We start from the raw sequence: 24,178 nt of genomic DNA on the forward strand, positions 1-24,178 counted from the left end.
CATTTACAAAGAATACACACATGATTTTTTAGAAAAGTCAGAGATGTGTGCCCTTGGTATTTGAACCTGCGGACATTCGTCTTAGCAGTCCGTTCCACACCCAACTAGGCTATCGCCGCTCTAGATATGAATTCATACATTATTCAAATTTGAAACAAAAACAACAGAACAGCGTTTGCGCAGCTGTTTCGCGAAACAGATAATGTTAATATTAAAAATTGCGTTATTTTCTGCAATACGTTGCTCGCACTTCAAGACGAAGCGTAGGCGCATCGCCAGCGGGTCCAAATCACGTGACCTCTACATATTACGCCATATCTGTATTGGCCATTAATTTTTCTCGAAGAAAACTAACAGCTCGGCCGCGCGACAAGTGCGAGCGAGAGGGGGAGATGTTTGCGTCTCGCCCGCACAGAGGTTAATAAAACGTGAGCCCGTGAACCGGGGCTCGGTGGACGTAGGGTTAGCACCGCGGGGAGGGATTATGATTTTTATTGCGAAAGATGGTGATTTGCAAATATTTATTTATTTAAAATCTTATCCACGTGGTATACAGGTGGACTAAATACGAAGGGCATTCTCTCCCAGTTGACTTTAGCGGGGTGCAGAGATAGACCGAGGCAAGTGTATAAAAATGATAACACAGAACATAATATTGGGTATATCGTCGATAAATTTGACAGACGATTCTGAAACAATTTGAATACAATTTATACTTAACAATGTACTACAGAGTCAATAAATAACAGTAATTAGCAAATTGTACTATATTAAATTTCCTAAAGTAATTGCGTAAATATATTTTTTATTCACCAAATCCACTGCATTTGTACACGTCACAACTCAGAATACCCAGCATCTCATGGTACAGGTATTTTTCATCCCCAATAATTAGAATTAGCGCGTTCAAATAAAAACAAATTAATCTCTATAACATAGACGAAACTAATTAAACGAAAAAGAAATCTAAACCTTATTATCCAGATTAATCAATAACTGTCGCGCGGCAGCCCTGCGGCACAACCCTGTTCTCTAATGTAACGCCCGTATATAGGTTTAGGGTACCAGCGACTGCGGCTTCCAAACTTTGCATGCATTTTTAATGCGCAAAGAAATCTTATTTTTATGCCAAATAATTTTGCTTACCGCGCATCTTTTAGTTTTTTATCATTTATTTATTTAAGGACCACCAAAGAATGATATACGATATATAATAAAAACAATATTGTAGCATTATTATTTATTACAAATTATTTACTCAAACAAATCTTTTCATCTTCATATCGTAATTATCGTCAGCCCGATTATGTCCACTGTTCACCATAGGCTCTGTCAGCATCAGCTCATGAGTTTACAGTATTTTATACTGAAGTGCTCTCCTAGCAAATCAGCTCGCTGGCTGTATTTCTAGAAGCTATCTAATCGAAATTTATAAAACATGTATAGCAAAAAGAAAATCCCAGGGTTACAGACAATTTTTTTTACATAAAAAGCGTATTTCACGCGTGCATTGATATAGTATTAAAAAAATATAGCCTTTACAAAGGTAATGTGGATTTTATTAGTAAAACGATTTATTTATTCCAGGTAATATTATTAATTACTAGGTTTTGTACATACAGCACGCGTAAACAGCATTCCCGCTACAAAACATTATAACGCCAGCTCGATCTCATGAAAAGTCTTTTGTTTTTCTTATTTTCCTTGGAGCATATTACCGGGATAAAAGCAGCCTATGCGTTAAACCAGGGCGTGTGGTAACCGTATACAAAATTTTATCCTAATTCGTTCAGCTGTTTCTGTGTTTACTTTTAACAAACATCCGAACATTTGCCTTCATAATATCATAGTAATAAGTAAGAGACCAGTATATTTTGAGATATTTTTAATGTATATAGTTTTTTATTTCATAATTATTATTCCTCGCTTCGCTGTATTCGGATAAAGAAGGTAAATATATTCTAAAAATAATACTTTTCCTCAACATTTTTGTCAGTTATTATGAAATAAAAAATCAGGAAAATGTCATACAAACAAAATCCGTGATCTTTCGAGAAACAAACATCGCACAGTTATCGTCAATATCACGTACGTGGCCCTAAAGGCAAAGGATGGAGATATGAACAGCATTATACAGATAAGTGCGCATGCGTTGATAACAAACTATTTTTCAGAACACGAAACTTTTGGATATCATAACGTAATTATGCTGGTAATTGTGACATCTCGTAGAGGGCCACGGTGATGGCAAGTAGGGAAGTGGGGAGGCGGCATCCGATATTAATACCCAGGATATCACTATCATCAACCATATAAAGTCGCCTTAAAGATTTCCAGGCGGTCGTGTCAAGCGACCTGCATCCAAGATATGATATAAAAAAAATGCATTCTTGTTTCATTTTAAAACTATATTAAGACTGTGGGTTGTGAGAACCCATTTTGTTTCTTTTTTTTTAAATGTCAATTGCCAGAACTAAGTATCCCCTATGACTGGATCGGGAGGAGCATTTGGTTACTTTTTTTAATTAATTATGAGAACTACCTTTCTTCAGAATCCAATGTGTCCGGAATATGACTTTCAATGAGTAAGTTTTCGAGATAAAAAGTTGCTCATGTTCTTAGAGACATGTCCTGTGTACCAAATATCCTCAAAATTCGTTTAACGGCATCCATTTTTACTAACAAATGTATTGACAAAGTTTTACATTCATCAGAAGGTCGTTTTGACATTGCGTTACTAAATGAAACCAACTTGTCTTCTTGAAAATAAAACTGCTAACAGATTAATATAATAATTACACTCCCTAATGCCATTACTAATCTAGGAGTATTCGTCGCAGCCGCAAAATCACGCTTTCAGTTAGAAATACACGCACTTAACTACAATATAAAAAAAATAATAGTAAAACTGGAATATTAGGTGAAAATATTCGTTATTCTCTGATGCTTTTGGCACAATGTTAGCAGAGCTAAAGACGACTATATGGTTTCATTTTATAACGCATTATCAAAATGTCTATAAGTGAGACGGTGAACAGGCGGGTTGCATTAAATGGACAATCCGGATTTTAATATCGGGAAAAGACGATGCAATTAATTTATTTCCAAGTATAAACAGTTTGTAAACAGGAAAATGTCGATTGGGTTTTATTTTGTTATGATAAAGAGTAGCCATAGTCGTGGTACTGTAAGAGTTCGAATTGGCCAAGGGTTCGATCCTAGCCTTAAGTCATCCAGAAGACCTAGGGTGACCATACGTCCCTTACTAGCGGAGAATGAAATAAAACTTTTAGCGTATTTTATCGCGATTTTCATATTTTAATTTTCCTTCGACGTTTCGGAGACTGCAGCCTTCGTGGTAACCCAACGAAATAAGGTGTTAGCAAACTGTTCCGTTGTGGCTCCTATCTCCCGGTGTCCGTGAGAATTGTTACTGTAATTGTTTTTATTTTGCAAATATGAATTTAAATGTTGGAATATACCATTCAGGAAAATTGAGTAATTTTGAGAACTTAATAATAAAAAAAATCAGATAATGAATCGCCCACAGCAACTATATTTGTGTTGATTGTTAATCGCTCGCTGAACGGTCAAGGAAATCTGCATAATTGTGTTGATAAGTATTCCGAATGTAAAGTTCATATTTAATAAAAAAATAAATAACAGACAGACAGACTTGCAGTGCGATAATTGAATACAAAACATTAATTTTTAACACTAATTGCACGAATTTCAAATCTCAAAATTAAACAGTATAAACACATTTCTTATAATCACTACATAGTATAAAACAAAGTCGCATTCTCTGTCCCTATGTCCCTTTGTATGCTTGAATCTTTAAAACTACGCAACGGATTTTGATGCGGTTTTTTTTAATAGATAGAGTGATTCAAGAGGAAGGTTTATATGTATAATAACATCCATTAAATAGTGGAGAAATACTGTTATTTTGTTATGTTATACCCGTGCGAAGCCAGAGCGGGCCGCTATGTTTTCATATACAACGTTCACAGTTTTTCTGTAGTGTATAGAGTATCAGCATTGCACCCGTGCGAAGCCGGGGCGGGTCGCTAGTTATTCATAAAACAAAGTTTGGTTCGATTTAAAAATTCGTTTGTTTTTTAATTATTAATTTTTCTCAGCATAAATATATTTTAATTTGATACCCATATCATTGGCGTACACAAAAATAACTAGTTCATCATGTTGAGCCGTCCGCCATATTGGATTCACAATGTCACCCAAACTAAACGCGTGTGCAAAATTCCATTCAAATCACTTGAGGATAACTGCTTCAAAATTCATTTGCAAGATTTCACCCGAACATATACATTTTTCTGGTGGTAGGATATATTTTATATCCGCACGGATAGCGACCACCGTGCACAAGGTGTTAAAAACCCGCCATTATGGCCTATCAGCCTGTGTATATCCGGTTCCAACAGGCCGGCATAATTGTGTCGACTATCGAGGGGTAATCGTCTCTCGTCAGTCGATATTCTTTAAGACCCCACTCTACTTATCACCAGGTGCTGTGGGCTCAGTATGCCTTGCACGTACATACAAATACGTACATACGTACAAAAACCATACATATATTGCAAGTCAAATAAAAGCTTGTAAAAAAAGTGTAATTCCAAAACAATTTCCCTTTTGTAGCATAGGTCACCTAACAAAAGTGCGGTCACCCGATGAAGTAAAGATCTTTTTTTTCCCAGTTTGTTCATCTGTGTTCATCTCCAAAACGACTAAACCGATTTTAACGGGACTTTCACCGACAGATAGAGGACGTTTCAAAGAATAATTAAGCATGTATTTTGTCCTTAAAAAACATATACAAATAAGTGAGTCAGTAATGAAAATTAGCATCCAAATATAAACGAAGTCAGCACGAAGTTTGGGAACCTCTCCATTACGTTGGACACGACGTCGAATAAAATCAACTCATTTCATGTGGAACTGAAAATATTGTGCGTTTTTATTAATTTATTGTGGTAATGGCGACCGTGACGTCATCAGTCAGGTATCGGCCGACGACCTCCGATATCGCGCTTGTGTTCTAGAAATCTACAATAGAATTTTAGGTCACGAAATCTTATAAGTATTATTGATTTTATTTAAACTAATATAGAGAAAAGATTTGACATATTATGTTAGTTATGGATAAAATAAAAACGACTTAACCTATTTTGAAAATTCTGTCATTGATACGAAGCTAAACCCTTTGATATACACTACTTTTGATCTCAGGAATTGGCCCAAAAACGAGCGAAGCGGCGAGTAAAACCTAGTGTATAAAATAGCGAGGAAAAAACATTACCTACGGCTTTCACGAGGTCGAACTGAAATATCACTATCTCACACAAAATCAAAATAGATACGTTGCATGATATAAAGACAAAGGAATCACAATGCACCCGAATCATCCCGATTTCTGCAGATAGCGCAGTGAACTCCAAAATTACTTTAGAGTTGAATTTTACAGCCAATATCCACTAAGTACACTCAGTATTCAAGTAAAAGTATTTTTTGAAATTTATCGTGATTTTTTATATTATAATTTTGTCTTTTCTCCCGCAGTTTCGAAGATTTAGTAGCCTTCTTAGCCATGGGGGGACTGAGGCGTTGGTCGTCCGAAAAGTCAAAGTTACAATATCCACATTTTAAAATTATAAAAAAATATATATTATAATTAAAAAACAGCCCGCTTCGTCATATGAAGGTTTTTTTAGGTTTTAAGGTTCATTCATCAGTCTTCGAAACGTCGGGAGAAAATCATAATATAATAGAAAACCGCATCAAAATCCAAAAAACAGTTTTACATCAATGTCTAACATTCGCGTAAACATAAAAAATCATTATACCCCCGATTCCTACCGCCTCCCCTTTCGTAATTTTTGTAACATATAAATCACTACATAGTATAAAACAAAGTCGCTTCTGTCCCTATGTATGTGTGCTTAAATCTTTAAAACTACGCAACGGATTTTGATGCGGTTTTTTTCAATAGATAGAGTGATTCAAGAGGAAGGATTATATGTATAATAACATCCATTAAATAGTGGAGAAATACTGTTATTTTGTTATGTTATACCCGTGCGAAGCCAGAGCGGGCCGCTATGTATTTATATACAACGTTCACAGTTTTTCTGTAGTATATTTAGTATCAGCATTAAGCTATAATTACATATCATTGGAACGCTTTGTAGACCACATTTATGCATATAAGTACGTATATGTTATCGAAAACCTTTACTCTACGCCACTAACACTCCATTCCACTACTTACTTACTACAAATCCTGAAACTAAAATAATTCTACTATCGGGAATCGAACTCTGTACATTCTGCGTAAATCGTGTCTGATCTGTTAGAGGTAACTTCGTTGTTATCAAATCAATATAAGGTTCGTTCACATAGGTCCGTGCATTGCCCGGTCAGTGTGTATATCAGTTTTATTATAAACTAACTTTAGCTCGCGTTGAAGACTTTTAGGATAATAGAAGATATAGAAGGATAATGAGTAGTCTATGTCCTTTCCAGGGTCTCAAACTATCTCCATACCAAATTCCATCGAAATCCGTTGGGTAGTTTTTGAGTTTATCGCGTTTATACATACAGACGCTGCGGACGACTTTATTTTATAATGTGTAACGTTGTATAGATTTTAAGAAGGTGAGAAAAAAATATATTAAGATTAATTTCTACAGCCAAAAATGTTATAGATATCGTGTAAAATTAAATTAAAATTAAATGTCAACAAATATCTAACTTAGATGAATCTTGCTTACACCTATGCTTTGAGAGGTATACAATCAGAGGGTTCGCCTCTAACGCGTTAATTAACGTCATTAGACACTAAAACAGCTTTAGCATTAGACGTACACAACACTTAACTTGACTCTTTTCAAAACGACACGTTTTTTTAACATTTACTGGAGGTAGGTCTCCCATATGTGAGAGGAGGCACCACCGCGATGTCTATTTCTGCCGCCAAGCAGCAGTGTGTAGTCACTGTTGTGTTCCGGTTTGAAGGACATTGTAGTCAGTGTAACTATTGGACATAATAAGACTTAACATCTCACGTCTCAGGATGGCGAGCGCAGTGGCATACTAAACAATACTTTGTAATTCAAAGTGTCGGACGGTGTTTCTACTGTTTATGGGCGGTCGTATCGCTTACCATCAGCCGAACGGTGAACTCGTCTCATCATTCAAAGCAATAACAAAAAAATCGACCACCACCAGGTATCCAGTCAAAACGCATGCCAACAATCTTGTTCCTGACAAAACGCAGGCCGGAAACGAACGGATATACCCAAAGCCTTATCAAGGTATTGATTGATACGGCTTTACTGTAACCGAGTGACGGACTGACCCGGTGTAACCCCCCGACCCCCCAGCCCCCCGCCGGTGCACGCGGGGGTCGCCCCCACGTGCACATCGCCCGCTGAAATCTGGCCATGTTCGATGGGGATGTTTGTGTGCGCATTAATTACTATTGTTTGGTTATTTGGGAAATAGGGGGGATCGTTAAATCGTTCGTAAGTTCACGCCTTATCGATAAAGGGATTGGAAGAACTCTCAGACTTATTTCAATCGAAAGTAGTATTTAAGGATAAAAAAAAAAATGGTATTAAGGCGTAGTAACGATATCAAATTATCCGTTAGCTAGAACTTGGATCGACTCCCTGCAAATACCGGCCAGAATAGCAGCTCCGGACGCTATATGTTCGTGATGTATAATCTCAAGAACTTCTGAACCCATTTTGAAAATTCTCTCACTATTAGGAAGCTACATTACTTTTGATCTCAGGAATTGGCACAAAAACGGGCGAAGCGGCGAGCAAAACCTAGTGTGGTATAAAATAGCGATAAAAAAGCATTACCTAGGGCAGTCAGGAAGTCGAACCGAAATATCACTATCTCACACAACCGATTTTGAAAATTCTTTCACTATTAGGAAGCCACATGACCCGTGAGTGCTATAGGCTACTCTTTATCTTAAAAACAAACACCAACAGATACTATTGTTAAACCTAGACACATTGTTATTACCCCTTACCCAGCCGCTCCACCAGTGCGCGCAGGACCCTACAGTCTCTACACAGAAATCGAACCCACGACCAATCGTACCGTCGATGTTTAACCCAATAATTGTGGCAAACGGATTGTGTAGCGTCATGCTGTACCTATTCTCGCACTCGCGTTGACTCATCGTTTATTCGGTCACCTATAAAAGCAGGATCTGTTGTAGTTTAGTGGACGAGAATCTATAGAAGTTCTATTCGATTCCTGTGTTATCCCTATTACCATTAGCCTTAGGACGTTCGCTGCTGAATATATGCCTCCTCCAAAGATTACCACACCATCCTGTAGGCTTTTATTATTGTTGGGGCTTCATATAACTGGGTATAAAAACCCACTACGAAATTCCTTTCCCTTACTCTAGAGATCAATTACTTTAAAATCAGATTAAAAATCCAAATATCCCTCACGAAAGCTAATTACAGGGACAAAAAATAGCCCATATGTTAAATCTAAAACATAGTTTATCCGTGTGCCAAACTTCATCCAAATACGTTCAGCAGTTACTGCATTTATTCCTGATAAACATCCTGCCATTCCCATTTATAATACTAGGATATTCGCAATAGACATCTAAACTAGTTTACAGATTTATTATTCTTTGGATATTATCCCGGATGTTTATTTAATTTTTTATCCCGACGTTTCGAAGCGTTTGCAGCCTTCATGGTTACAATTATACTAAATTAAATTATATAATAATCATTATATAATACACGTGGACTAATGAACTTGGAATCAGATCAAAATTATCATTTTTTCCCAACATTTACGAGTTATTTTAATATTAACATCGTTGTTTTCCTTAAGGAAATTTTATGAAAGAGGACACACATGACACACATACATTTGAGTTGCTTGCGATTGGAATTTGTGTTCGATATAGCGATACATGCTCGTCGACATGTCTGCACTGGTTTACCTATCCCTTTGGGATCAAGGCGTGAAACTATACTTTACATTATCACACCTCTATTTCCTGTAGAGTGCAATACATCTCCGGCTAGCACTTTTCAAATACATTGAAATAGTAAAAATGTTGATAGCGGGTAGTCCGCAATCCGAAAATTAATTCAATTAAGCGCCATCTATTATCAACAAAAATACGCGCGCACATGGCCCCGCGTCACAATGTTCCAAAAACAACACACAAAAATAACGCTACAGTTTATTTAACCGGCCGATTTGAGGAGTCGTAAATTAAAATTAAACACGCTATTAAACGACCCTACGGCGGAGCACGGGGCTCTCTCTTATAAATAGTCGTCTAACACTAATTTTAGCATTTACGACCCGTTGATTGGTAAGCGTTTACGCAGAAGTGTTTATTTTTAAAATGGTGATATGTTTAAAACCTTTCCTATAGTTACTAGCTATACCACATTGGATAATAAAGTTGTTTAAATTACCTAAGAGTGTTTGGCACGCAGCTCCGCTCGCATTTTTATGTACAAAAAAAGTATTTTTTTAGATATAAAACCTATCACTCATAGACAAATTAAACGTTTTATTACAAAAAAATTGCCCAAGCTCTACGTTTTTAATTTCGCTTATCGATCGACGAAACGCAAACTATCAAGACAAAAAAATCGACAAAAAATACACTCTCGTATCGACACGAGCTGCATCACTAACATATTAGCGATACATATAAGGAAGTTGTTTATCGACAAATAATTTACGTTACGTAATTTGTTATAGCTCATAATGTCTATAATAATAAATCAATGTCCATCTCTGCGTGTGTGTTTAACTCTATGAGAATTATTAAAAAAGGAAGTCTAAATGTTGCCAGCGCCAATAACATTAGCATAATTTATAATTTTTGGAGGCCATACGTGGCGTCAGGGTAGGCGCGCACTGCGATATCCGTTTAGCTTTTTTTTTGTATAGGCGCAGTTTGTAATATGTTATGAGCGCTTCTAGAACAATATTTTGATATATTTCCCACGTTTCGCAAATTTCTTGTGTATGTACAGGCTATGTTACTTTCTGGCCTACATTAAGGGCCATATTCCTAAATCTATCTCACCTTGGAATAGGATTACAAGTAGATGTTTAATGTATTGAGCTATATAATAAAGCAAGCTTAAGTTGTCGTTTAAGAGCTTGTCTGCAGGTGAGTCGACGTTGTTTAATAATCAAAACTCAGTGGTCAAAATCAGTCACTTATTGTGACTTTCTATCACTTGAGCTGATGTTAATATGGGTTTATTAAATAGGGACTATCTTAAGTTGCCGACCTTAAGGTGATAGCGTCTCAGCTAATATTCTACTTCACAGCGAAACTGCCTTAAGACTTAAGAGGACAGTGGGATTTACAAATCACACTTCGCAGAAGAAATATAGTTACAGAAATAAAAATAGTTGTTTTGCTGGTGGTAGGATGTATTTTATATCCGCCTGGTTAGCGATCACCGTACAATCAGGCGAACGGCAAGTTCGTCTCGTCATTCCAAGCAATAAAAAAAATAGGTTACACAAAAAGTGCTTCTAATTGATCCAGGATCCGTTGCCATCCAGTAGCATCCAGTGGGAACCCATCACACTCTGTCCTTCGCAACTGGCCTTTCTGCTCTAGTAACCATGGTTGCACTATACGACCTACGTAAACTGCATCGGCATTAGTCTATTTACAACTGCAACTATTTTATCAGGACTCAACCCGTGGGAAAGTCCATTTGTAGAGATAAATCTAGACTAATATATAAAGCTGAAGAGTTTGTTTGTTTGAACGCGCTAATCTCGGGTACTACTAAACCGATTTTCAATTTTTTTTACTAATAGGTAGCTCCTTTTATCCCCGAATTTTTTTCCCACGCGGACGGAGTCGCAGACAAAAACTATTTTAGGTAAGGTTACTTTGTGAAGTCTCCTATCTGCTTATGAATGTTTCATCGAATTTGGTTCAGCCGTTCAAAGAAACAAAATCTCATTGGGACGATACTGGTTTAATAAATCTGACGAGGAACTGGTTCAGAAGGAAAACATTTAGGTTTAGTTAAAAAAAAATGGCTATGCGACAAATTCTAGAATGAGTATAATGAATATTATAAGTCTATTCTAAAAAACTGAATCAGTAAAATACAATTAGAAACACACTTAAGGCGGTGTTTATTTCAGATCTATCATATTTTGTATATTAATGTGTTCATTATGTCGGTTTTGCGTCGTTATCGTCAACTAACAAACATGTTATGTAAACAATAACTAAATTGTTGAATAAAATATTGGTATTATGCAAGATCGTAAAAATGCGTGAATGCATTTGCATTGATTACACTACGCATATCGTTTTTTATATGCCGGCAATCAAACTCTTCGGCCATCTGACAACCAATAAACAATGCAAAACGGAGCATAACTGGGTTTCTAGCCTAAAAATAGTGGTTAGGGTGGGGAGGGATGATGGGAGTTCCAGAAATCTTGTTGAAGCAGTCTCTGCTGCAGGTGGTAGGATATATTTTATATCCGCCCGTATAGCGGGCCACCGTACACAAAGTGTTAAAACCCGCCATAGTGGCGCACGTATGTCGCGTTCCGGGATCAGCTTGTCCATATCCGGTTCCGACAGGCCGGCATAATTGTGTCGACTGCCGAGAAGTAAAGCATCCTACAATAGTACCAGCTAACAAATGATTATCCTTCACCAGCAGCAGTCACGATACCGTCTTATTCCAAACTTTAAATTTGTTTTGAAGACGTTGAATTTGATTGCGAAGGGTCGTATTAAAAATCCGATCTCACCTCTGAGTAGGATCTTAAGTAGACGTTTAAGATGAACTATTTAATAAACAAACCTGAGCTATCATTTAAGCGCCTGACAGCTGAGTTGATGCAGTTTCATAAACGAAACTCAGCTGTCAAAATTCGTTATATGTTATCACTTAATATATCATTTGAGATGTTGTTTAGTTTATTAAATACTGACGATACTGATGCTCACTGTAACTTAACGTCACGGCTGATATCGTACTTGAGAGCGATGCTGAATAGCATATATTAATACTGCCCTTGGGTTCCTATTTAGGCTTTTTGTGGGGGACGCGCGGCGCACGCAGTGCTCTCAAAGGAAATTACGAAAATATTGAAGAAATTGCCATTACAAAGTACAGGAAGGGTGAGGGGTACAAGAAATATGGTTTTAAAAATTTCGAAAATTAGCGTGCCTCAAAAAAGAAGGGACATAAAAGGCCTGAAATATACTCAAATCACCCCGAGAAAAGCCACGGGCAAAGTTGATGTTAACAATAACGCCAGTCAGAGTGAATTCCTCGCGGAGTGCGCAAATGGAGCGTGGGCATTGAAGGCGACATTCATTCATAGCGAGCCGCGAGAGATGGCCAGATTCTGGCGCTGTTTTTCACTTATTTCTAGTTATATTGTAATAACATGCTAGGTATTTAGGTAGGATATATTTTATATCCGCCCGGATAGCCAACATCGTACACAAGGTGTCAAAGCCCGCCATAGTGGCTCACGTAAGTCTGGCGTTCCGGGATCAGCTTGTATATATCCGGCTCCAACAAGCCGGCATAACTGTGTCGATTGCCGCAGGGTAATCATTTCGTCAATCGACATTCTATTGGACCCTACTCCATTTACCATCAAGTTTAGTGGGGTCACTTCGTCTTACACGTATTAAAAAAAGTAGTCAGCCACTAAAGTACCCGAGCAGAATCAAAACTCCAAATCGCCTGTACACGTTAAGTGTAATTGTAACATTATTTTTGTAAAAAAAATGTTGGTATAAACACAAAAGTGTAGAATGTAGAGGCTATTTATCAATGCTATTTATAGTTATAATTTATGAAGGTACATGATAGTCTACTTTGATTAGCGACTATTTCCCTTACTTCTCTGTTTATTTCCTCTGTAAAGAATATCGTAGCCTGTTATTATAACATGTACACTAACGTTGGTCAATATCTTTAAGATAAAGGCGAGCGTATGATGGAAAATGGAGTTTATTTGATGACCTAATTTTAAGTCTCCTTTTGTTTTGTATCTGATATTATTACTTGACATTGGCAAACACAGTGGCAGCCATAACAAATAAGAAGAAGGATGATTAGTGTTAACACTACCATACACAAAGCTTTTGATATCGTTGTAGTTCTAAGATGTTTACAATCGTAGCGCATGACTTGCTCGTTTTAGATGCATAGAATGAATGACGAAGCGGGCAGGTCGGCTGACACCACGAATGCTAATTTTTCGCTGAACAAACGTAACAAAATCATATTATATTATCTATTCTAATATATAAAGCTGATGAGTTTGTTTGAACGCACTAATTTAGGATCTACTGGTTCGAATTGAAACATTATTTCGACAGCTGCAATTAACACTACGCTAATTTGAAAATGTAACTCACAGGAGACGTTTAAAGTGAAAAATAAGATACATTTTATAATACTAAAGCTTTCTCATTACGAGTTTTGTGTAAATCAAGAATTATTTATTTTTTAGCAAAAAAAAAAAGAGATTTTGTAAGCTCATAAAAGATAAAGAAATAATAATGTTGCATTCTAACGGAAATAAGCCAAAAATTGATTTAGCGTACTGTTGCTTGTCCATTAATTGAGGTAGGATTTAGGCTACATCACGCTATGACCAGTAGGAGCCGAGCATTAATGAAAAACTTTGCAAACAATTATATTATGGCCTATGTTACTCATTAATGTGGCATTATATTAAATGTTAAAATCGATTCAGTATAAAAATAACCTACGTTATACGACTGCCTCGGTGACCTAGTTGTATTACGGTACGACTGCAGTGCCGAGGTCTCGGGTTCGATCCCGGGCAGTAATATTGGATTTGTCTACTGAGTATCAAATCAGAGTCTGGAATTAATGCCCGATATAGCGATAGGATTGCCCCTATCACATTATGGACGGAATAAACATGGCGGAAAATGAATACTAATTGTGGCTGCCTACTCTTCGTGGATAAAAAGTGTGAGTGTATGTGTATTTCAAATCAATGAAATAAATGAGGTTTCTTTCTATCATATTATGGTTTTTCGAGAAAAGGATAATTGTATGAGGGATACAACATGCATAATTTTTAAAATACATTTTCGAAAACTATGAAGTAGAATTTAATTCCTAAATCACATTATATTTATGTAGAAAAACTTAATATTGAATGCTCAAGGGTAGGCAGCGTAACACACTTACAATCCATTAGAAACGAAATATAAAACAAAAGGCCGATATACGGAACTCTACGCGATCCGCGCTCACACTGCGTCCGCGACTGGCCTAAACAAAGTATTAGCGGATCATCTCACCAAACCAAATAGAAAGTGTAGCATCGTGCTGCGTCTGCGCAACTAGTTCTACAATATCCAAACTAGATTTGGAGTCGAGAGCTAGATTATTTTAGTGACATATTGCTCGAGTGTAGATTGTTCATAAGGAGCTGTTGAAGTAATATGTAAGAGCTAAAGAAGGTTTTTAGTTTTTTTTTTATATGAATGACGAAGGGGTTCTAAACAGTGATTATGTCAGCTATAGTTATTTATTTTTTGTTAAGTAAATAGCTTTAAAGTAGTGTATATAGATTTTGTAAACATATGCTCATGTAGGTATGACAGAGGGGGTGTGACCTTAACTTACTTTTGCTAACAAGGGGGTTAAAAAAATCAATAATTAAACGGCCCCTAAACAGTAGGAAAAGAACTTCGACATAGTGAATGCAATGTGTTCTCGGAATTACATAAGTACCCGTATGAGTACTTTGGTGGTTTAGTTCTATCACGTATGCGATACGACACTGCAATGAAGTCTCGGGTTCGGATCCCGGGTGGAGCAGTGCTATTGGGGTTTTCTATTTAGTATCGGCGGGATATGACGATAGGCTCGGCCTTATCACATCATAGAATGGAATACACACGGCGAAAAATGGGTGCACCAATTACGCCTCTGCCTACCCTTTCGAGCATAAAAGGCTTGAGCGTGTGTATTTCAAATTAATGAAACAAATTAATTTTTTTTTCTTAATATATTATGGTTTTTCGAAAAAAAGATATGTATAAGTGTGAGGTTTAAAAAAAAAACGTAAAATTTATAAAATACATTTTCGAAAACTATGAAGTAACTTATTCAATTCGAAAAAAAAATACATATATCCCTTCCCCCCCTTTACCAGTGACAGCTCCGTAAACTTCAACCACTGGCTCGCCGCCAAAAAAATGTTGAGAAGCATTGATTTATCGCGGGACATAAATAAAAATATGAGTAATCGCGATTTCTGTGTACAATCTATTTTAATCTTTCTTTTATTACACTTAAGGTTCTAAACAATAAGTTGCGCAGACATTAATGGAATCGACCGAATCTAATGCAATTGAGAAATTGTACGGTACAGCAGTAAATATTATCACGAGACGGAGGAGTGAGAGAGACAACGCTATACGAACACGAAACTAACAAATTTGTCCTTTTCTAAACAGATGGGATATTAAAACGTACAGAATTACCATTAGCACACACAATCTGAAGGCTCAAAATAGTGACAATTAAGATTATTACAGATATAATAGGTTTTGATACATCATCTCTTTCACGTGACGTCATTGTCACGAATGTGTATGTGTGCGTGCGGAACTATTTTCGTTAAAGTATAGCAGACTTATAAGTTTTGATTTTGTATTTACTGCCGAGTACTTTATGTTTGGTTTAACTGCTGTCGTACAGTCAAACGTAGTCAATTAATTAATTAAACAAATCATTATGATCATTACAATTTTACACAAACCAAATCATATTTTTAATAAGGTATTTGACTCGTTTTTGTTCTTTTACATCAAATATTTACCTCTACAATAAGCCTTTGAATATTAGTAGAAAAGGTAAAAATAAGAAATACAAGGCACAATACGCGCACGTGACGTCATCAGAAGTAATGTGCGTGCGAAAGAACGTGACAGAGCGATATCTCCACTCGCGCACACTCTTGCACATTGCAATAATTGAAAGGTAAATTACTGCCTAATTTCTTAACTAATTTCAATGCAGTTTTTACAGGTTTTCATTTTAGTACTATTTGCTGTTACATAAAGAATAATTTACAAAATCAAACATAGAAAAATAGCCTATTGCGTACTGATCACGTCATCAATTTAAAACACGCCTTTCACCCTCCTAAGGGTGCGTTTGAAACTTTCCATTTGTGCGCGATTAGCCAGTGTGCACCGGGCTTAACGCGATGACTAACTCCGCCATTTTAGATTTTTTCTTTGTCCGTCCGCGTGGTGTTTGGATAGATTTTATTGAAATAACATTGTTTGTATACGTATCTTTATACTACAATATTAACCTCGATGCGTTCGTTTTCGCTGAAAATATTAATAAATAAACGGACGTAGCCGCGAGCTATATTTGTTATAGTACCTAGTTAGATTTTTTACCTCGAAAAACTAGATTTCGATTTAGAATGCTTATTAATGTGTTAGATTCGCCCCCAATCACATGGGACGAAAATAAAATCCAAATACGAACCTTTTTAAGATATATAGAAAGAAAGAAAGAAGTTTATTGTTGGAACAAAGACAAAAATAAATAAAAACAAAAATCCTACATAACATAAACAATCATTGCACTAACAATGGGCCTCCCATTCAGCTATATACTGCAATACCACATATAATACTGCATCGCTGGTTTTCAATAAGATGCCTATATGCATAGTTATCAAATTCTTCAATACTCCTTACCAAAGACAGTTGATCGTAACAGTCGCAATCATTATGTCGGTGTCGGAGCAACGGTTAGCCTGACCCCGGGAAACGAGTCACGGAAGCGAGTTGAAATAGAATATAAATAGTGATGTGCGATGCGAACGATGCTCGACTTACGACCCTTCTCAAATAGGGGTGAAGGAACAATAGAGGATGTGATTCGTCTTAATATATATTTATTTTGTTACTAATTATAATTAATATTACTTTTTATTTTGTGATTTTAAATAACGAATGATTTTTCGATCACAAAAAATATATGTTTTTAGGTTAAAATGCCATATATAAGAATTAAAAACGACAGTTGTATGTAAAAACTTGTCTATTTGTCACACTTTTATAATCAGTCGGGTTATAATTAACTTGATAGATAACCTATTTGACGTTTGAAAAAATAGTAACGTGCATCCGCGATATATAAAAAATAATGTTCATTATATTTATAACACCCTAAAATCAAATTAACACCTTATATTCTGTTTCATTTAACATCCATCTAATTAGCGAACTTGTCGGTAAAGTATTTATTATTACAATAGACTCCGTGCCGCAGCGGACGAGTTTGGAAACTAAATGCCACGTGTTCAAATCCGCATGCATTATTGATCTCTTATATTTGTTTTGAGACTAAATGCTTTGAAATTTGTTGTTTCCTTTATCAACGACACAGGAATTCTCAGTGGAGTACATGCTTAGTTGTATGCCAAGCTACATCACCAATATTAACTGAAAATTAATTCCGGCAAACGCTATATTAAGGTTTCAAACTTTTCCTTACAGTCATTATAAGCAAGAACAGTTCAAGAACGCGGTAACAAAATAAGTTAACTGATTAAACATGAGCTCGTGTCATAGGTATGCCCCCAGTGTACTCCTCCGTCCGCCCCTCGCTCGCCAACATGACCATTGACAAGTTTTAGTTAAGTAGTTTGATTCGTAGCCAGTTTTATTTTTGGAAGCAATAGGCCATAAAACTGTGAAAATATCCGGAGTGCGGGAATACAGTATTAAAAATATCGTTTGATGTAAGACTGCTTATTATTTTCTAAGAATCCATAAAAGTATTAAATTTTTAGTACTATTTTTATAATGACTGCAGAATGCTTTCTAAATCAATGGTCCTAAACATTCAATGGTTAAAAGTAAAAAGATGTACTCAACTAATTATAAAATGTAGATATTGTTACTTTGACTTTACAGAGGACACTTCAGTCCCCACGTGACCATGAAGGCTGCAAAGTCTTCGTAATGTCGGGATTTTTTTTTAATATAAACCGTGATAAAATCATAAAAATAGTTTTATTTCAAACTCAACTGATTCTAAATCATTTCACAGATAAAGCACTGACCTCGAATAACGGTATATTTTAACTGTTTTTTTTTTATTTCGGGGTATTTTTCGCAAACGGATCCGTAATCAAATGCTATCTTTGTTTTTCAAACGGCCCAAAACCTTTCCTGTATTCCGACTCTTAGTATTGATTTAACGACTTGTCAAAATACGATGCGCGGCCAAACACCTTCATATACCATTATGCACGTCATTTAGGGTGATTAGTCATAATGGCGTCTTGCTTTACTCCTAGGTGGTATATTTTAGATACTTAAAATACTAGCATATATACTAGCTAAACACCTTTTAAATACTTAATGACTTAGTATGTAATTATGTATCTTCAAATAATTGCCAAAAAAAATGACATAAAAAATGATAGCGTGTCAGCTAACAATACGGTCTGTATGTCCGCATCATAAAAAATGAAAGCCATATAGTTACAAGAGTGACCATATGTAGAAAGAGACAAAGCGATTTTGCGGTCAATAATCAGCTTAGGTTTATCAAGTCAAGCCTATGACGTGCTCCAATTCAAATAAATTATTTTTATTTGGTTTTTAAAATCAGAAACACACAAAAATATAATTATTTAATAGGAAATACTAAGAATAACCAAACCCCAAAACCCCATCTTTTTCTATCGAAATTAAAAAATAAACAACTCAAATGAATAGCAAAAAATCTATGAAAAAGCACAAAATATAAAAACCGATAAAGCGACACTGCGTCTTCGCCTAAACGCATAAATATTAAAACTCGTAAAAACGTTCACCCAACAGATCGTTCTATTTATAACGATTTTATTACACAAAAACATCGATGTCGATACATCGACAGCGTCCCCGCACTAGCGCTTTTGCTGATATGGCGCTCGGAGCAGGGTTGAAATTACTAATAAATACGAGTTATATTTTATAATGCGCCCTCCGCAAATATTCACTTCACCATTGTTTCAAGACTACCAAATTGTAGTTTTAGGAACTTGTATGAAGTTTCTTTCGAATTAATATGCATAAAAATGTAATAAAATGAACACGGTATCATTTAAACTTCCTTCAAAATATTGTCGATGGAGACAATGGCTGACGTCATCCGGTTAACTAAAGTATCAATTGAATTACCAATTATCTTTTTTCTGAATACAAAATTGATTTTGTATTAATTATTCGCCCTTAGGTATTTTTATTTTTAAATTCAACATTTATAGAAGATTTACATTCATACAATTGGACAGAAAAGCTTTTAACAAGATAAATAATTGATAAGCGATTGATGATTTCCTTTGTTTACTTACTCGGAAAAAAGGTTTATCCATTTTTAAAATCCCATAGACAAAGTATCCATGAAGGTAACACTTGCACAAATCACGAAAGTCACAACATTAACTATTTATACAACAATGGCAAATGCATTCTTATTTTAACTTTCAGCGTAGACATTGCACTAAATTTAAACACAACTCTGACGGTTCTCAAACTGTTATTTTTACAAGCTATTTTTGGACACTACCACTTTGCAAATTTATTTTTTAATTATAAAAAATCAAAGGAACTCGGATTTAGTAAACGGACGTACAAATTAACGGAATCGATGGGCCGATAACGATCGAAAATGGATTATTATTCAATTATTCACTACAGATAACATTATAAATTTAAATCCAAACACTAGGTAATGTCATAAAGGTTCATACAAAACACACGTAATCATTGTATTATACAACCGAATTAACAAAAAAGATAAATTTTATTTTTTACAAATTATGGTACACAACAAAAACAATATGGCGATCGTTTGATTAAAAATAAGTCAAAATACGCGCGCGATGTTCGTCCGCGTTGACATGAACACAGCCATTTCGGTACGCGGCTGGCCCGTGTCTGTGTGTTGGATATTTTCTTGCCCGCTCACACGCCGAGGCTGTTAGGGTTGATCCTTGTCTATTTATCGTAATTATATATTTATTTATGTATTTTTCATTAATTTTATGCAAACCGGAGGAAATGTACTGGCGATGTGTGCATTTTTAAAGTGTTTTGAAAATTATTAACTATAGTTAATATAATTATTTATCGACGAGATATTAGGGGATGAAACCGAGGAGATTCTAGATTCAATTTAAAGTCAGACCAGTGAACATTCGAGAATTTAAAAAATATTTTGCTAACTTTGGAACTTAACATTTTTAAATTATATAAAAATATATTCTTCTATTACATAAACTATCGAGATTTTGTTTTAACATCAAAACGGCTAAGTGTATATTGACATGATAATATTGTAGAAAACTACCAAAACCATGAATTTGTAAACTTCATTTGATTTTAATAAGTTATTTCATAAATCATAATGCATCTCGTTAAATCATACCTACGCTCATAGAATAAAATTTAAAAAGTTCGAAACGGTCAATGTACGAATATAATGGACAATTAAGCACCACTAATGCAAATTCAGACCAAAACACAAACACATAAATAAATATATTTCTAAAAAAGGGCAAAATAAAATATATTCTAATCAAATAATCAAACTTTCACAAAATATCGTGGGAATTAGAATGTAAATGAAACAAAATTTTAATATTTGTAAACATGGCGGCCCTGATGGCGAACGTCTCACGCTCACAGGCACACTCGTACACACATTTTTTAAATAATGATTGGCACAGTACATCATCAAATGAATTGATATACTGAAACCAGTCTTGTTAAGTGTCGCAATAAGCTAATTACATTGTTATCGCTATTAGTTTATGTCGTTAAATGTGTATTTTTTTTTTAAAGCCATATTTTTTTTTTTATATTATGCCAAGACTGTGTCATTTATTGAAATAAATATTTGGAGATTCAAATTAAATTTTATGCATTTAGAACTTTTTTTGTATTAAAACATGGAGCGATTAAATATATATTTTTTTTATGTTTATAGGTCTATGTTAACATGTTTTACGATTTATAATAGAGGTATCTAATGTCGTTATCGGTATGACATCGCTAGAATCGCGTTCACGTCTGATTACAACGCGTATCTTATAATAGACTTGCAAAACGAGTTTCTGTAATTAACTAATGTGATATTACATAAAATATGAACACATTTTATTTCCTAGATACGAACCATTATTTTATTATAAATATTTTTTCGATGGAACATTTCACAAAGTACCTAAATAAGTACTTACGTATTTATAATATCATTCTTTTCTTTCAAACAAGTTTTTACGAACTTATAAGGTCAATAAACAAAGAAAAAAGCCAAAAGAAATATTACAAAGAAAATGTTTTTAAAAATAAAAAAATGTTTGTATTATCTGTAATTTTCGATTGTACTACATTGGCGTAGTGTGTCGGACGGTTAAGTTAATTTATTTTTATACCAAGAGCTAGATTTCTACAAAAACTTATTGAAACGAAACGCTTTTTTGTTCGCAAATAAATTTAATTGTTTTTTTATATTTTCGACTCTTGCTATCAGCTTTTGTGCGATTTTGACATCTTACACACCTTTATACAGATTTACAGGTTAAGTACGAATATAGATAATATCCATGCGCCTATCAGTGGAATTTTCGCTTGATCGCTCCAGCAGTTTTACAGTAATGGATGGATTCGTTCGCAATCCAATCAATGCTACGCTGGCCGGGATTATGCTCGTTCCTGTACAATTTGGGAATTTTTACGGCTGGTGTTTGTGGAATTTACAAAATAAGAAAAATGCGACGTGGTTCCAGTCACAAACAATTTGGAAATACTGAGTTCCAGTACTATCTACGCATACAAACTAATTAAGTAATCTCGGGGCCTTCGAATCAACAAATAAAATGTACCACGTGGCTCTAATAGGTACCTTATAAAAGGGAGTCACGAAATCGACCCCCACGAAGCGAAATATTCAAAATTAACGTAGGCGGAACCACGCGCTAAAACTATTCAAAAATAAATATGGTATTTACGGCTTTGATACTACGAATTATCTAGACAGAATAACGTCACTTATCAGTATTATTTTGTTGCGAAACACTAATAATAAATAAACATTATGTAAGTCTGTTGGTGTAAAAACACAAGAATTTTACTTTAAAGCGATATAAATTGAAATTATAAAACCTTTTTAAAGTAGGTGTCCTTGGCAGCATTATACTATTTCAAACCAAAGAAGGTTCTTAAATGTTAATAGAATGTCACTTTTAAAAATGGAATGTAAAATTTTCTAAATTAGTATTGGCTTTAGGACAATAAAAACTATTATTTTACCCATCTAGCTGCACCCCAAGAGAATGTAACTAGCAGTCATCTATAACAATAGCAAAAGACAATGCTGTATGTTTGTCTGTTATAACAAACATATGAGTCAGAGACACCTAGTGACTGACATAAAAAAGGTATGCCAACAGAGGTAGCTACGTTTTTTGTTTCGTATTGTGAGCGTTATCTACAACGAATCAGTGCATTTGGGCTAACATTTGAAAGCTATTCGCCGATAATAATGACTTTAATACACATGCCATTATGTACAAAAAATAGTTTCGCAACTAACAAAAAAGTGGTCAAATGGCATGCCTGGGCGCTTTGTCAACGAACAATCAACGAATTAAATCAGCAAAAACATTTAATAGGATACCTAAGCAGAATCTAGACTTTAAAAAGTACAAACGGACAAAACCGCATGAAATGTTAAACACTTCAGTGACAAGTGACAACCCTAAGTAAATTTAGAAATATTAAAACGTTTTTGACAATGTATGGGCTTCGGCGATGTCAAATATACAGCACGCTATGTTTCGTGTGGACCAAATTTCCATTTTACTTCAATTGTTTTCATATTTCGTGGCGGCCATCTTGTTATCCATATTCGAAAATCGACAGCATTTATCACCAAATTGTTGTTTAATCTTGTATAATTTTAATTATATTTTATTCAAATTTGGATTTTACAGATGGTTTAATTATTCTGATCTCAAATATAAAATTGTGGCTTTGCTTTTAATATTAAGTAAGTATATAAAAATGAATATTAAAATGCTATGCATGTAATATATTCAAAGGATTAATATCCAACCGGGATGGTTGGCTAAATAACGACTAATAACAGAAGATTCTCGAAAATCTGCCGCTCTGACGTCATTTCCGAACTGTACGCAATATTTTGATTTCGTAATTCGATAATTGTAAATCGAAATCAATCAAGGTCGCGCGGCCATGTTGCAAAACATTGTACAAAACGTGTTTTTATTCGCGTGAGAGTTGATGTCAAAATGTGGATTCAAAAAACGAATATACAAAATAATAACTGTTTATGGAAAAGGAAGAAAACAGTACATTTTATAGATAGGTAGGAATGTTTGTATGTCGTTAACAAAACTATTTTTGATAACAAGGAATAGAACGAGATAATGACAGATGCGAATCTACATGTGAGCTTCTTGGGCTGTAGACATGGGCCTCTTGGTTTTATAAAGCCCGTAGTCCCCATTAAAGACAGTAGACACTATATCATTTAAAAAAACATTTAGCATAAGTAGTTAATACATAACCAAAGTTGATTATTTCTTTTGCAATCATTTTATGTAAGTACTTAGTTGTTTCTGTGTATTTCATAATAAACAAATAAAATATTGTACTTTGTACCTATATAGTTAAACTATCGAAAATAGTCTTTTTGATAAGATGGTAATTATTTGATTAATTAGGCATATCCTTAAACTAGACTTAGCCCAGGTCTCCCCAACTCTAGGTGCGTCGCTGGATAACGGAACCCATTAAGGCCCATCCAATTATAAATCTTCATAAATCGCTTCATGAGTATAAAGAGAAACCTTTGAATAAATTGCAACATATCACATATAAAATTTAACAATAAAAGAACTAACAAAATAGTAAATTGCACAACACATAAAAATACCGAATACAGGTGGGCCTTGTTAGGAACCGGGCCTTTTTCGGTCACACTATCTTAATTATAAATAGAATTACAAGTTTTTGCAAATTACACGACACTCATCC

General features: G+C 35.0%; 1 protein-coding gene across 2 annotated transcripts in view; it reads right to left on the bottom strand.

Moving 5' to 3' along the window:
* LOC115455416 overlaps positions 1-20,046 on the bottom strand; it is a 78,337-nt gene extending 58,291 nt beyond the window's left edge. For both annotated transcript variants that reach the window (XM_037443366.1, XM_037443365.1), the window contains exon 1: positions 19,468-20,046. In XM_037443366.1, coding sequence (XP_037299263.1) covers positions 19,468-19,488 — 21 coding nt within the window. In that variant the 5' untranslated portion in view covers positions 19,489-20,046. The remainder of the gene's footprint in view (positions 1-19,467) is intronic.
* Between the last annotated feature and the right edge of the window lie 4,132 nt (positions 20,047-24,178).

This window comes from Manduca sexta, chromosome 26 (assembly GCF_014839805.1).
Source record: "Manduca sexta isolate Smith_Timp_Sample1 chromosome 26, JHU_Msex_v1.0, whole genome shotgun sequence".
Classification (NCBI taxonomy): domain Eukaryota; kingdom Metazoa; phylum Arthropoda; class Insecta; order Lepidoptera; family Sphingidae; genus Manduca; species Manduca sexta.